Source organism: Pagrus major, chromosome 15, assembly GCF_040436345.1.
Source record: "Pagrus major chromosome 15, Pma_NU_1.0".
NCBI lineage: Eukaryota > Metazoa > Chordata > Actinopteri > Spariformes > Sparidae > Pagrus > Pagrus major.
The window spans coordinates 15,916,114-15,931,897 of NC_133229.1; the positions used below are offsets into that span (position 1 = coordinate 15,916,114).

General features: G+C 40.4%; 1 protein-coding gene across 1 annotated transcript; it reads right to left on the reverse strand.

Annotated features, from left to right (window-relative positions):
- Positions 1 to 9,332: 9,332 nt before the first annotated feature.
- ccnj (cyclin J) lies at positions 9,333 to 13,834 on the reverse strand. The gene is made up of 6 exons (XM_073482109.1): positions 13,190 to 13,834; positions 12,899 to 12,985; positions 11,424 to 11,634; positions 11,044 to 11,343; positions 10,471 to 10,630; positions 9,333 to 10,325 (listed from the first exon to the last, which is right to left on the reverse strand). Exons 2-6 carry the CDS (start codon positions 12,965 to 12,967, stop codon positions 9,971 to 9,973), a joined length of 1,095 nt encoding a protein of 364 aa, XP_073338210.1. The 5' UTR covers positions 12,968 to 12,985; positions 13,190 to 13,834; the 3' UTR covers positions 9,333 to 9,970.
- Positions 13,835 to 15,784: the final 1,950 nt, after the last annotated feature.

Sequence of the window (15,784 nt, forward strand, 5' to 3'; positions counted from 1 at the left end):
TATGGCTTATGAAAAATATCATCAATCTTTAAACATACTGACACCTGTCGAATTAGATCTGAATACCTTCATCATCCACAAACAGCATGTTGCCATGTACTGTCTGACATATCAGACCTCTTCATCTCCTCTGAATACACTGCTTGGATCTCAGTGACATTGCACACTGGCTGGTGTGTGTACCATCTGCCTTCTAAGCAGTGTGAAGGCAAATAGATCATCCACACTGAAAAGAGATTGTGATACAATTATAAAGAAAATACATTTCCAAAACTTTGAATGCAATCTATCATCTGACAGTATGTAATGGGCTTATTCGTCCTCCTTCAGAAGGTGGACAATGTGATTTTCGTGAGGCACTTTTTGTGTAATGAGCTCATGAATCTGGAGGAGGAGGATGCATCAGTCAGAGAAAATCAGATTTTTTTTTTCTTTTTTCACAGTGCACAATGCTCTGATTTGATCCCTGTTTAATCCTTGAGTGGAGATGTCACTCCCGGACTAAGCTGTGGGCCTGTGTGACACCATACAGCAAAACCATACTGTGAACTCTGCACTGAATAATACTTCTTCATGTGTTAGAGGACATAATGTAGCTTATCTGATTATATCACAATGTGACAGATCTTTAAATGCTGGAATTGAAATAAGATAAAATCTTCAACCCCTTAATGCATAAATAATATGAATAGCATGCCCAGTTAAGTCCCATGGAGGACGGAAGATCGTCCTAATGCTAAAAGAAAGCTAAAAAACAACAGCAACAAAAAAGTTGTCCCCTTTCACAAGTAACAATCTTGATACATATAATAAAAAATGTGTAAGCAGTTAGTCAATCAAGGTATTTCCAATTAATCGCCTGTGGTACGCGAATGAGAACACATCATTTTTTTCATACTGTCCAGTGCTGCAGCACTGTATCACCCCTCTGTCTGAAACACTCTGTTTTAGCTCCTGTCTCTTTAAGGCCCCCCCTCCTGAATACCCAGTCTGTTCTGATTGGTCAGCTCACACACGCCTGACCCAGCACCGCAAACGAGAGGTTAAATTATGCAAATGTATGACATGGTGACGTAGTGTGATGTCAAAATGTCACAGAATTAAAGGTGAGACTACTGACGAGGTGTTTCAGGAGCAGTGTTTTCTGTGGGAGAGAGGAACTTCTGTTGGTGCAGACTTTGACCTTTTTAACTTTCTGGATCTCTTACTTGCACAAGAACGTATATAAAAAGCAGAAGAAAAGGAAAGAAAATGAAATGAAAGAAAAGAAAAAGCATATCAGGTCATCTTTAATCCTTGATGCCTTGTTATTATTACCACAGTATTTCACAATATCCTGCAAGGAACATAAAGTACCGCTTATTATCAGGTTTTGGGATATAGCTACAGGTCCCTTAGTGAAATCCTTTGTTAGGAGCAAAGTAATAGGAGCACAGCAGGCTACCAGCTATTACAACTATCATCTTTTTTCCAAGTACACAATAAGCGACTCTGCTGTTAACTTCCAGTATAATGTACCTCCAGCCATCCTCCTGTTATATTACTGCTGTATATTATGACAAGATACATGCAAAAAGAAATTAGAGGAATTGTTTCCTTCAGATTTCTCTTGTTTTCAGCACTTTTCAACCCCAAAGTGTTCAATAATAAAGCAACACAATGTAACTTCCTGGAGAAAGATAGCTGACTGTTGAGTCTCATCCCCAGATCTTCAAATACCGACACTTTGGGCAGACAGCTCGGGTCAGACGTCAACCCAAAAGCATCAGTATTTCAAAACCTGGGGAAGAGACTCAAAAATCAACTTTCTTTCTCCAGGAGGTTACATCATGTTGCTTTAAATAAAACACACCTCATGCCTCTGTGATGCTGATGGGTGTGACAAAATGTTGGTATTGGATGACCTGGGAATGAGAACAGACTGATCAACCTCTTATTCCCTGAAATGTAATATTTGATTTATGCTTACTGTGTGTCCAAAAACAATTGCAAGAAAAATATTGTAGCATTAGTGGCAGTAGAAGAAGAAATACTGTAGCTCTTGTTATAGTTTGGGTTTGTTCTAGTCAGAGCGACGTATCTTTGTCGTTGTCTGGATGTGTAAGTGTTTTGTTTTTGTCCTGGCAATATGAAATGCAGTAACGTACCAAAGTGTGTCTCAGAGCATCCTCACACTGATCTGCCCTTGTTGTTCTCTTGAAAAGAGACACACAGAGAAACGTGAGCCTCCGCCTGCATGTCCTGAAGGAACAGTTTGACTTCAGAGTACAAGAACAGCTTGACAAGGCTTCAAGAAGTGTAGAAGCTTTTGTGTGAACGCAGAACGCTCCTCTCTGTGAGACAGATATATGAAAATAAAAACAACCTTTTTTTGTTATTGCTTATTTCGTTGGTGCTTCTGTTTCTCTACTTTCATCCTAATTGCTTTGTGATTTTTTAACCAAATACTTAGATTTTGTCAGAACCAGACATTCCCGCCTCCCTTCTTAAAGAGTTCTACTGAGTTACTTCTGCTGTTTTGATTATGACAAATTATCCCCCTGTGCTGCTGCCTTCCTGTTTAAGCATGCCTTTGTTCAACACCTAAAGAGACAAGGCCTTCATTTCCTCAAATGACAGGGTGAGGGAGGAAACCAAATTACCTTTTCTGTCTGAGTGCTCCAAAATGTGTTTTCCTCCCATCCTTTATCACACAAGCCATTACTGCATATAAATATGAGTCTCTTTTAAGAAAACTCCAACATACTGAGACAGCCTCGACCTCTGGGCTGTGCTTTTCTGTAGAATTTCGTTAAACAATGCATCTTAAAGGAACGGTTCAAACACCGGACACAATACGTACATGCCTATATGTGCATTGAAAGAGAGGAGAGCTATAATCATTCCTTCAGTCTGTACTGGCTGTGAATGGATCCCTCCTTGAAATGCAAAGTTCAGCCAAAGTACAAAGTGGCTGAACTTTTTAATGCATAGTTAGTTAAGAAGTTCCTCTTTGTGTTATTTACCCTCTACTGGAGTTTGTTACGGAAACACAACACAGACTGCACAATCAGTAACAATCAGCCACCACTTACTTTTTAAGTGCAGTTGCTACAGTTAGCGGTTACTCTGGTGACATGCTACTGCCTGTTTATTTTTTAATTCTTACATATTACACCATTAACACAAAGTTGCAAAACTTTGAGCTGTCTTTTCATAGCTCTGCTGCATTTGTGTTTTTCAGATAGCTGTGCTCTTTGCAGATATTTTCACATACCTGGTGGTGTACCACAAGGGCCAGTGTTAGGTCCCCTTATGTTTTGATTTACATATTCGTCAAATACCACAATGTTCAGCAAAATAATGTCTCCTAGTTCCTGTGCTGAAGTTTCACAGCTTGTTGTCTCCTTCAAAGTCTCAGACAACAACAGTCTAGCTGTTCTCATGGTGTGTCTATCAGTGTAGGACAAAATGCAACAAAATATCCCACAGTTGATTACACTGCAGACGGAGGCGGTAAACACTGACCAGACCTCATAATAATATACAGTTGCTGAAGGCTCATTTATTCACACTGCCTTTACCTCGCCTGCTGCTGTCTGTGTTTGTAATAATATGTGTGTGTGTGTGTGTGTGTGTGTGTGTGTGTGTGTGTGTGTGTGTGTGTGTGTGTGTGTGTGTGTGTGTGTTGCTTATGGACTGATGTTTATCAGTTTTTACTTGTGAAGCAGTATGTGACTTCATGGCGGTATCAGATAAACTACTTCCTCTCATTTCAAGACATATCACAAAGTTCTATTTGTCACTTTTTCAACAATGGTTTAGGTACATGGAACAGTTCTTTATAAACCTTTGTGGTGGTTTACATTTAGTTTGATCTATTGTTGGCCTTATTTGTGAAAAAAATAATTAATTCTGTTACTTGGTTCTATAAAGTTCTACCTTCAAAGTAGCAGTTAGTGCTCAGGATTCACAAAGGAGGACCAGTCGAGTTCTGCTTCTTTAGTTTGTCAACTCACTGCTCTGTGAGTGGGGCTAAAATAGCTGAAAAGGTCATTAAATTGTGTGAAATCTGACAACATTTTAGTAATCTTATGCTTACTCGATTATAATCAGTGTCAAACTGGTAGCTGATATGAAATTCCACCTATATTTAAATGCATGTATATACTGTATTCTAGGGGTTGACGGGTTATTGGCCTGGCCAATTATTGGATCCAATATCCATGTATGTGGTCGAGTAAAAAGTCCAATATTTTGCCTCCAAAATGTAGTGAAGTGGAAGTATAAAGTACAGTGCAAATTTAAAAAGTTGATTTTACTTTTAAAAAGTCAGGTGGGGGCACCACGGTAGCTCAGTTGGTATAGCGCGCCACATGTACAGAGGATGCATCCTCGCTGCAGGGCTCAGGTCCAACCTGTGGCCATCTGCTGCATGTCATCCCCCTTCTCTTTCATCCCATTTCCTGTCATCTCTCAGCTGTCCCATTTGTACTACCATAAAAGGCCAAAAATATACTAAAAAAAAAGTGAGGAAAACAAATGAAGCAACAAATTATTAAAAAGTTATTTAAAAAATGATTAGTCTACGATTTTCTCAATCTTTTTTTAAGTTAAGTCACTGTCAGATTTTAGTGTAGTAGAATATGGAAATACTCATGTAAAGTACAAATATCTTAAAATTGATCATATGTACTATACTTGAGTAAATGTATTTAGTTACATTCCACCACTGACCATGATCCTGACTAGGTTTGTGCTGTTGGGCTTGTACCTTGTGTACATGAGCAGAAATAAACTGATGACAGAGATTACATTCAAAGCTCAGACTCTGACACTGGTGACTTTAGCTTGTCCAAGTAAAACACAGGAAAGGAGAGACAATACCACACGGAAAGAGTGTAAAATAAACAGAAAATTATTTTTAAATTGTGGTATTATTTGGAATCACACTGGTAATAAAAAAAATGTGTGCATGCTGGCTCCATATGTGGTTTTCTTTAATTAGATAACGCTTCTGCCCTCAGACCTTCTTCAAGATCCAGACCTACTGAAATGCACACACTGATGTTATATAGGCCACACCCTTGTTACACATGTGAGAGTGATCAGACAATCATTCTCCAACACTCGGGGAGGAACAAACGGTCAAGAAGCCTACTGTGACCAAACACTTTGAAATAGACGGTGACAGGATACAGCCCATCAAACTATCTGTGAAGTAAAAAGAACTAAGAAAAGATGTTTTCTACCACATGTAGGGACTCAAACTCCACAATACAATACATGTCTGGGTAAAACTGAAGAGATATGAGACAAAACACCTTAAACCAACTATCAAACAAAGTAAGACTAAACTACTTTCCCCCCCTTGATTTCTGTCTAAACAGACTAATCTAAAAAATGATTTTCCCAATATCTCAATGTCCCATCTGCAAAACGCCAGTTCTTAAAAAAACAAATCTAAAAATGTGACAGAATATAATGAATGCGATTTAGAGTGACTTTGGGGTGTTTAGCTTATAAGAGATAACTTTACTGTACAGTTTTGCCGTGTGGGATGTGACAACTTTGAAGCTCAGTATCTCTGGAGCTCTCCGACTGCAGATCAAACCTCCATGATCATTAAAGATGCTAAATTTAGAGAGGGGGGAAAACTCTGCTGCCGTTAACAGAGAAGTCATGGAGTTTGGACAAAAGATGCACTCATCTCAATGTGACCAATTAAATTGCCCACATTTCTTTCTTTTTTTTAAAAAACTTTTATCCATAAAAGGCTGGATGTGACAGGTTTACTGTTCTTGTTTCGCGATGGCACCAAGACAAACCACAGCAGTACTTTCCTCTAATTATCAAAGCATTACATCAGGCTGATTGTTATAAATGTACACTCTCAATATGGAAAATACAATTAGCTAAATCCTGTTAGTGTGCAGGGAGTAACAGATGGATGGGTGGGCGTTTTTTTTTTCTTTTCTCTAGACAATGTTTGAGCAACCACAGAAAAGTATGTGAAGCTTGGACTGTTTTTCTCCTTAACTTCGCCTGGACCTTTAAAAACGATCATACGAGAAGAGACTCAACCCATGCTGCCTGGCGGGAATAGTTTACCCTGTTCACTGTGGCTTTCCTTCATCATCCTGACCGCACACACCGAACACCTTTGTGAAGTCAAAAGGCTGACAACAGCATCAACACTGGGCCAAGATGTATTTTCAAAGGTGTGTGAGTTGGTAGCTGCTGGCCTGCATCCAGACTCCGGAGGATACAGTGAATAACTAGGTGGTTAAGATGGAGCTTCCTGGATGGCTTCACAAATCCACCTACTGGTTCTGGCTGCTGGACTTGATGTCCACAGTGAGGGAACAGCAGTGTTTGGGAGGGGGAACAGAGAGGTTCATCAGTCTGCTTCCTCCTCCACAGGAAGCCCTGCAGCGTGTAACCCCGCAGCGGAAACGCTATTTTAGTAGGCCTACCATATCGTGACATGTAGGAATCAGGAGTACATTAGAGGTTAACTTGGAAATGTTGTTTCCGTCAGACCTGACCACATTGTTATAAAGCAGGAACTGACTTAAGACCCCTCGGGGTTTCCTTAATAGTATAGCCATGATTCCTGACTTGAATAAACAAAATGTTGGCGTGGAAGAGAAACTAATTGAATTGGATTGTCGTTATGCAACTAAGAAGAGACCGGCTTTGTGTGTGATTCTTGTCTTGTGTCCTTGTCCTTATCCCTCTGGCGCATGTGGTTCACCTCAGAGGTACGCTATGTTAATTTACTCAAATAAATATTTAGTTTAGTCCTTTCCGAGCTTTTACCAACCGGTTACATGACGTTCAGAGCCTCGAAAACAAGTTTGAGGTGGGGTTGAATGAATGTAATATGATAAAGTGCGAAAAATGATCCGTGCACCTTTCAGGTCGACGTCTTTCATCACCAGAGATCAGAGGCTTATTTTGGGGATGTTAAAGAGGCTGAATCCAGAGCACACTGACAATCTGAGACAACTTTCAAAGTGTTTCCGACTGCTGGCATGTTTTCATGACATTACTCAGTCCAGAATGTGAGGCAAACACTTTGGTAAAGCTTTATTTTCAAGAGACACAGCCCACATGCAAGAATATAAAAGAGCTGAGAGGGAAGTCACCGAGATGAAAGCATGAACACAAAATGTGGCACATACTGCCCTCTGCAGACTGTGGGTTGCCTCTTCATTAGACATAAACTGTCTGCTGATGGCAATGTATGAATCAAATACTGCAAAAAGGATGTCTAGAGATCTAAATAAAGTTGGTTTTAAAACAAGTCCCCATCTACTTCAGTTGTTTAGGAGAGTGTTGCAACATTGTTTTGTTGCGAAGCTCCAGAAATGTTTTGTGGATGACAAAACTTCCCCATGGGGCTGAGTAGATAATGACTGAATATTTCATTTTGGGGTGTGATGGGTCTGGTTCTGTTACTGTTTCCTGCCCGGGATCGCCTTACATCACGGAACAGATTTACACTCAACAAAGAGTTGCTGTTTTTTTTTTGTGACAAATTCAAATCACGGAACAACAATGCAGCAATGCAGCTGAGGCAACAATTAAAGGAAGAAGCTGACTGCAGAAACACAATGAATGCAGATGCTTTTCATCAAGGGAGGGGGTCAATGAAAGGTTGGATGAGTTTGAAAATGTGGTGAGCAGTGTGTCTGCTCAACCATCATCAGAACATGAAGTGAGGGAATATCTTTTGAGAGGCTGGTGTTTATCCCTCCAGTTCAGCTCCACACACTTGGAGAATCTTTGACAAGAAGCACTGGAATTGTTCATTTATGATGCATCACCTTCGCCGCTTCTGGGCATCTGTGATAAGTGGAGAGCGAGATGGGGAACAACATGCAATAAAGGCACTTTCACCCCATTGGCACCTTCACTTTCACTGTTTTGAACTGCATACAGGTGGAAATTACATTTTTTTATTAAAAAAGCTGCTCTTGCTGCTGGTTCTAAGACCTCATAAGTCCCTGTCACTATCTCACCTGCTGAACAAGTAGAATGTATTTTAATACAGCCAAAGTGACAGGTATAATGAAGACACCAGCAGCATTTTTCATAGAGACTTTCCGATCCTCTGACAGTGGAAACTGCCTACAAGGCATACATTCTATCCAAACAGCTCTGCCATAACATGAACCTTCACAAAGCTCTTCATGTTCAGTCTTTGATGGCTTTGGTGTGAATTTGTGTCACTCCATACCAAAAGTTCATGTCACAGAATGTTCTTGAAAAGAAATCTGTAAATAATTAAATTAAATAAATGCTAAAAATCATCAGTTTTGCTATCTATTATTTGTACGTGTATCCTGAGCCTCATCAACAGATATTATTATATTTGGTCCTGCATAAAAAAACTGAATGCCACTCATCTGGCTAAACATAGCTTGTTGTAAAACCATATTTTGACTGTAGATTTTCCCAAGAAGGATTTTTTATGATGTCAAAACTCAACAATATTACAGAATACACAACATTTGTGTTTTGAGCTTCAGGGCCACCATAATTATTTTAATTGTCTGTGTATTAAAGTGCATTTGTCACATGAATAAAAACTAATTAAAGATGTTTTGAGAATTTTTTGAAACAACCACATTTTTTTAATACCCTTCACTAGCTGTAATATAACATTCAGCAATTTTATTTAATAGGTCAGTATTTGTACTGTGTCGACTTCAAGGGTTTCTATCTTTGTGTGACAACAGTAGATTTTACTGCAGAACAGTTGTATCGGATTGCATTTGACTCTGGTTGGTTGGTCATATGCTACAGTCTACATCACACTGCTGCAGAGGACTGAGATTGCAGAAAGTTTTTGCTCTTGTTGTCTACAGCAGAGACATACTGTTGACTGGGAAAGAAGGAAAACAGCTGCTGCTCAGAGCAAAACGCAGTCAGATCCAAAATATGAAGTCCAGCTTGTTCCCAGGTTCACTGTCAGTGGACTGGGTGAGTCAAAAGAGTCCGGCATGTTTTTGATATTATTTCAATTAAATTTAATTCCGATTGTTTTATTACATTTCCCTCATACATATTGTAAATGAGAGACCAAAATTACCCAAAATCAAACCACATGCTGTCGTTGTTGGGGTCTTTTGGCGTCACATGGTCATAAATCAACTGTAAGTGTTGTGTTCCAGCTGCAGCGAATAACTGGGATGCCGAAACAATGATGTAGGGTTACTGTCGCACATCCAGTTCCCACCCACAGAACCAAAAAATAATTGATGACTCTAGGTTGTCCACAATCACCCATGTCTTAGGATTTTAATATAGCAATAATATGACATCAAAGAAAAAGGACAAAAATCTCAACTCAACTAACAGATTTTTTCTCTTTTATTTAAAACTATCACTGTAGAAGTGCACAGCACTGACTGAAATCCTCTGTGTACAGAAGAGCAACAACCTCTTTGCAAATAAATCTTTACATCTAGAGGAGTATTTTCTTTTCTACTTTTACAAATGACACTCATTCAAGAAACAAAACAAAAAAACAGAAAACCAACATAAACTGTGCTCATCTCAACCACAAAGTCCCTTTTTGTAACCGTCTTTAACGTAGCATAGTAATACTCATAAAGAATACAGGCACCAGGTACTTGTACATTCAATACTTCTGAGGTAATCTGGCTCAAGTAAATACTTCGACTTTTGGTCTGTAGCTAAATTATACAGCAACACTAGCGGGCACAGAGGTGCAAACTCTGCCTCTAGCAACCTCTCAACAACATTCATACTCGTTATCTTAAACTAAAGAAAATCCTACTGCAGACTCTCCACAGAAAATTACAGCAGAGTATGCATATTGCACATTTGCGCACACCTTATTGTTCAAAGTGCTGTACCGATCACATCAAGTCTCTTGAAATTAAAAACACTCCTATTCCTTCACTGTACTCTCTGTACATCGCTTACTGCCCAAAAATGCCTAAACCCTGAGAATCCATCATCTGTCAAAGCACGGAGCAGCGCAGGTGTAGTGCATGCTGACTTGGTAAGCCCTGTTGGGGATGCTGGACTTTGGATCCAGTGAGGTAGTAATGGCCTGGGTGGTGCCGTTCTGGGGGCCGTTAGGAGCCTGCAGGCTGCCAGTGGAGTGGCTGAGGTAGGAGGCAGGCCTGTGGTTGGGGGCCAGGCCCGGCTGTGTAGCCTGCTGCGCGTACTGCATGCTGGGCCGGTGCAGGTACTGAGCCACAGTGGCTGTCTGGCCTGAACTGTGGTACACCGTCTGGCCCTGCTGCTGCTGACCGGGCTGCTGGCACTTCTGCTTGTTGGCCTCTTTGACGTCACTGTCATGTGCACTAGAAAAATAAGAACAAAGGGTTGCACTGTTGATTAGCATGTGTAGCATGAAATGCATAAGCTACTGCCTGCTTGTACTCTGTGTCCCTGGTGACTATAGTTGATTTTATTAACGGTCATGAGCATGTACAGACAGATACGCACATGAGTAGTTTCTCGGCACATGGGACCAGGTTCTCCCATGCGTATCCCGTCAGGCGCTGCAGTCGGGGCGGCCATGTAGGGGACAGATGGAGGATGAGGCGGGAGGTGGCGACACAGGCAGCAGCCACCAGTGAGGGGGCAAAACACAAAAACACATGATCTGAAGGGAGAAAGAAAGAAGATGGCAAACATCAACAGAGGAAGCGAATAACTGGCTTCATAAATGGTATGAAACTGAATGAAGGCTGGAATCGAACTTTGTAGATTTGTTTTGAAAAGGTGCAATATGTTGGCATTTTAGTTTAAAGAGGGGCACTGTGTAGTTTTGGAGAAGTAAAATATATTTACCATATTATTGAGGTAATAATACAAACTTAGAGCTGTTCTCAGAGGAAAATAAGGTCCCCAGAACACTGTTTGAAGCTCGAAAGGTGGCAGGGTCTGCCAAATATAAACTTATTCAGTTTATTCAGTCATGAAAACAAGTTACCCTTCAATTCTTATGAGCTGTAAATAATCAAAATAATAACCATTTAAAAATGGAGAGAAAAGAAAAAGAAAAATTCAACTTACCTTGCAAGGAAACCTCCAGGAAGTAATCAGCATACTTGGCCATGTACACTTTGGTCTTCTCCAGGCAGGTCATAGGCCAGCCATCATGGAGGTCTCCCTCATGGACAGCGATAGACAGGTAGTACTCTATAAAATGAGCGGCTGTTGGGAGGTACAGGTTCCACTGGAAGGTCTCCAGCAGGAGCAGCTCCATGTGAAGTAAACCCTGCTTGGTCAGGACCAGGTTCATGGAGCTCATGCAGCCCAGGCTGTTCAGGGTCTCCAGCTTGGGCACCCGGTCCTCCCTTTCCTCAAATTTACCTGAAATGAGGAGTAAAACATCACACCTTGCAGAGACTGAACAGTCACAGGCTGGAGTGCGAGGTCGGTTCTAAACTTACTGGCCAACAGAAGACATGAGAGTGAGACCATGTGAAGCTGCTGCAGCGTCACATCATAGCGGTCCATGAAGAGGTCCAGCAGGTAGACGGCCAGGTGTCTGGCTGCAGGACACAGCCTGAAGCGGTTGCTGACGATGGCTATGAGGTCCGCGAAGTATCTTCTTAGGTTGAGCTGAGGGGACTGGCCTTTGTAGGAAGGCAGCTTGAGCTCCTGTTAGACAATGTGTTAGGTTTGAGATCTCAGAGTGCACACATTTGACGGTCAATCTAGTTTACAGTGTTTGGTTTTATTCTCCGTTATAATAAACTACTCAAAATTAGGATATTGAGATATTTTAGTGTTTCACTTGATTGTTTATTCTGTGAAATATCTGAATTTTTAAATGTTTTTTGCAAATATTTTGGTCCTCAAAAATAATGTGACACATTTCATTTGACTTTTGCACATGCATATATGCACCCATATCCCAATATCCCTAACTCATTTTGAGTAGTGGTAGATTGCATACACACATAACATAGTTGCAGAACACAGACACACAAACACTTTCTTAGGTCAGCTTTGGAGAAATGACATATACTAATATTAATTTCCTGTAGACTTACCCTTGCCTGCCTAACCCCTGAGCTTGAAAACCGACCCAAAAATCTGCCATTTTCCACTTGGGGACACTGCTTTTGTCCTGAAGTGCACAAACAACCCATCATTTACAGGTCTAAAATCAGGATTGTGTCCCAAAAATCCTACCCACACTTAGGCAAGAACAGGGGTGCCCAAACTTTTTCCCATGGAGGGCCAAAACTGAAACATAATGGTGGGCCACAGGCCGAAAGCAAGCTGCTATTGTAATGTATTGTATTGTATGCTGTTGTAAAGATTCAGAACGGTACCAGAATCCCAAGTTCCCTTAATTGATTGACATCTTTCTGCCTGCTGTGGCCCTTCTTGGGGCAGCCCTGGGCTGGACTGATAACCTGGTCCGGGATGATAGCCTATAAACCCGTCACAGATATACTTATATCTGTGTGTGGAGAATTGTAAGTATGAAGACACCACATACCAAAATGTGCTCAACAAAATTCAGCAGTAGAGTTTTCACTTCGTAGTTTTGTCCAATGTACATATTCGGGCACAATTCTTTTAAATAAATAAATTCATAGGAAATCTCCTCAGTAATGTATTTTTATGTTACGCATGTGTTTTAAAAAATGCCTATATTATCAGATTTTTTTATCGAGATTTATAACTATAAGCCTAACACAATATACACGTATCCAATACAAAGAGCACAGGTTCAACAGGGATGGTAAATGTAAATAAAGAAATAAAAAGTAACGGCATGAAACAAAGGTAAGATATTATTCAAGAACCAGAATTATGACACAAGATAAAATAAAAAAAATAGTAAGAAGTTATTAATTTCCATGGATGTTCCGATGTGTCTGTTTTGGCAAAGTTACTGTGCGTCACTCACTTTGTACCGGAGCGCCTGGTAAATATCTGCAGCGAGCTGTCCCTTCCACCATTGGTCCTCCAGCTCCATTTATCACAGTGGAAACCTCTGCAGGGCAAAACACGTGACAGGCAACCGGACAACTCACACTGAAGATGAAAATCACAGTATCTGACGCACAATGACCCTTTAAACTGTCTGAAGAGGAGTACACGTCAGGAGTTTGGGCATCAGCGTCAACAATGATCGCCTGTCGTTCATCGTATTTTTATACACTAGGAAATAAAAACACGTTCAAAAGTGGAGACTCACCCAATGAGCACATGTAATGAATGTTACCGGGCAGTTTAACTGAAGTAAACTTCAATTCAAACTAGCCAGACATGCTTGCTCACACTCATTGTTGTAGTCAGTCAGTGAGGCTCTTCGGCTCAGCACGAGCTCAGCAAACGCTGCTGCTGCCTTCAAATGCCGTCCGGAAACACCAGCGTCGAGCGGAGAGCGCAAGAACAGCCAGCGGAAATGAAGCCGAAAAGCTGTGTTGAGCGTGTGAAAAACACGACTGCTGGTAAAACAGATTCATACAAGTGTAGATTATTTATCACATCATATTATGTTTTGATCTAGAGCATTTCCCTTAAAATACAAACTGACAGGAATAGTTCAGTTCAATTTCCGATTAGCACATGAAAGCCTCACCCCGTTGCCAGGACCGATATTACGCACAGGACGCAGCCAATTACAAGTGAGTGTAGTAACTGTCAACATCCAATCACAGGGCTGATGCAGCCAGTGTTCAATGAAAATAAATTATGCTATCAGAATGTGTAAGGATCCAGTTTTCCAAAGCAAAGTGTGACCATGACCTCTATGTTCAATTAGAAACCAAAATACCTGGAAACACTGTTGACTGAAAATTTGGTCAATAAGATTTTATTTTAAAAAATGGACTGGATTCATGGACTTTTGAATGTTGAAATAAAATCTATGGAAATACACTTCAAATATATTCTTTCTAATTTGATTCCAAGTCATACAGTATATTGTAGAATATGATACATATTTTTTTATTGCTCTGTAAATGAAAGGGCCAGTTACCTTCTTTGATAAAGGTGCAATGCAACACTCTAATGAATACCTACATTCTGAAAGGTGCAATATGTAAGAATTAGCCACTTCTCGAGTTCATACACCAAACAAATAAGGAGCAGCATATCACCAGAGTAACCGCTAACTGCTTCTAACTGCAGCTGCTGTTAGATGGATAGCTCGCTCAGAAGTCCAGCAGACTGGGAGCTCGGACTGGTATTATGACAAAGGACGTGCCGGGGCTAGCTTGTTAGCATGCTAACTTCAGTAGATATCTCTGCAACACAAAACTTATACCTCTGTGATAAAATGTAAAAACTCATATTTCTTCACATTCTTTTGATAGTTTTAATTATTTTTTAAACATAAACCATAGTTCTTACATATTTCACCTTTAAATAATGGTTATTCTAGAAAAAAATAACTCGGTAACTCGGGCAAGGTGTGTCTCATGTGTTTCATATCATTAACTTTTTTCATCTGATATTTTACTACAGTATTTACATTCAGAGAAGCCCATCTGTCACTACTCCTGAGGGCAATGAGTATGAGCACAAAATGTGTCTGGGTCCACTGAGAGCAATGTTGAAATCTAGCTAGTGTTACAAGAATGGAAATCACCATTTTTGGGCACATTTACCAGAACCAATCATCTCCCTGGCTGTTCATTTTTGTGGCACAAACTCAAAATGGGTCAGTTTGCCCCAGCAGCACAACACAAGTCAGTTTGACCCAAATAGGTTAAAGAGACATCGATGCTACAATAGCTTCCCTGTCTTTCAAGAGCAAAGGAACTAATAGTGTATAATGCACCATTTGGTGATGAAACAGAGAGAAATTGGTTGTTTATATCATCAAAGGCCACAGGAAATACATTGCTTATCTGCGTTCAAGCTGCATGGGAGATTTTGGCTGGAGCTTGCGATGGATATCTACTGTGTTGAGCCGGCAGTGTCAGGAGACGACAAGATTTATTAAATGATTCCAAGAGGTAAAACAAGTGTAATGACTTTTCTATTGCTTCCAAGGAGGTTAGTGATGGAGCCAGTAAGATTCAATTATGTCAAATCCAGTAATTTATTGTCAGGCAATGTTTCTTGGAACAGGATCAGTCACAAAATACCCTCCTTTAAAGAACTAGCTTTAAAAACTAATTGAATATGTAACTTTAGAAACATGCACTAAAACCCAGGAACACATTGTGTTATCTGCTGATTAAATGTAATCATATTTATCAAAGATATACTCTATACTCTAAAATTTCTTTGTGTGTTCTGTGGGGAGAACTGCTGCAATTTCAGTAAAATTAACTGATAAGGACATCGTAGTGGTTCCATTTTGTGCTTAAATAATAAAAAGAGCAGTCCAGAGATTGTGGCTGCATGTGGGGGGTGAGTCTTAAGAGGATTGGCAATGCTAGCAGCTCTGTGCTCTTAATGGACTACAAATATCTCCCAAAGGAAACAAATGGTGTCCTGGGTGGAGGGAACTGGTGGCAGGCCCTGCTCTGCTTTTCTTCCTCCGGGTGTCATGCAGTGCCTTGGTGGAGGGCGGCAGACAACCATTGACCCTGTGAACGACCCACTGCTGCTCTTTCTCCGAACAGCCTGACAGAAATACAAAAGTAGAGGATGTAAGCTATGTGTCAGTGATTTATATTACACTGGATTGGTGTTTGCAGAAGGAACAACACATGTGTTTCGGGTCTAATTACATCAGAAATATTGTGGTCAGTGGGGGTTTTGTTGACACCTAGGATTTTCAATGACTCACCCGGTTTCTAAATCTGAATCATTGATTTTCCGCTGTACTTCTGAC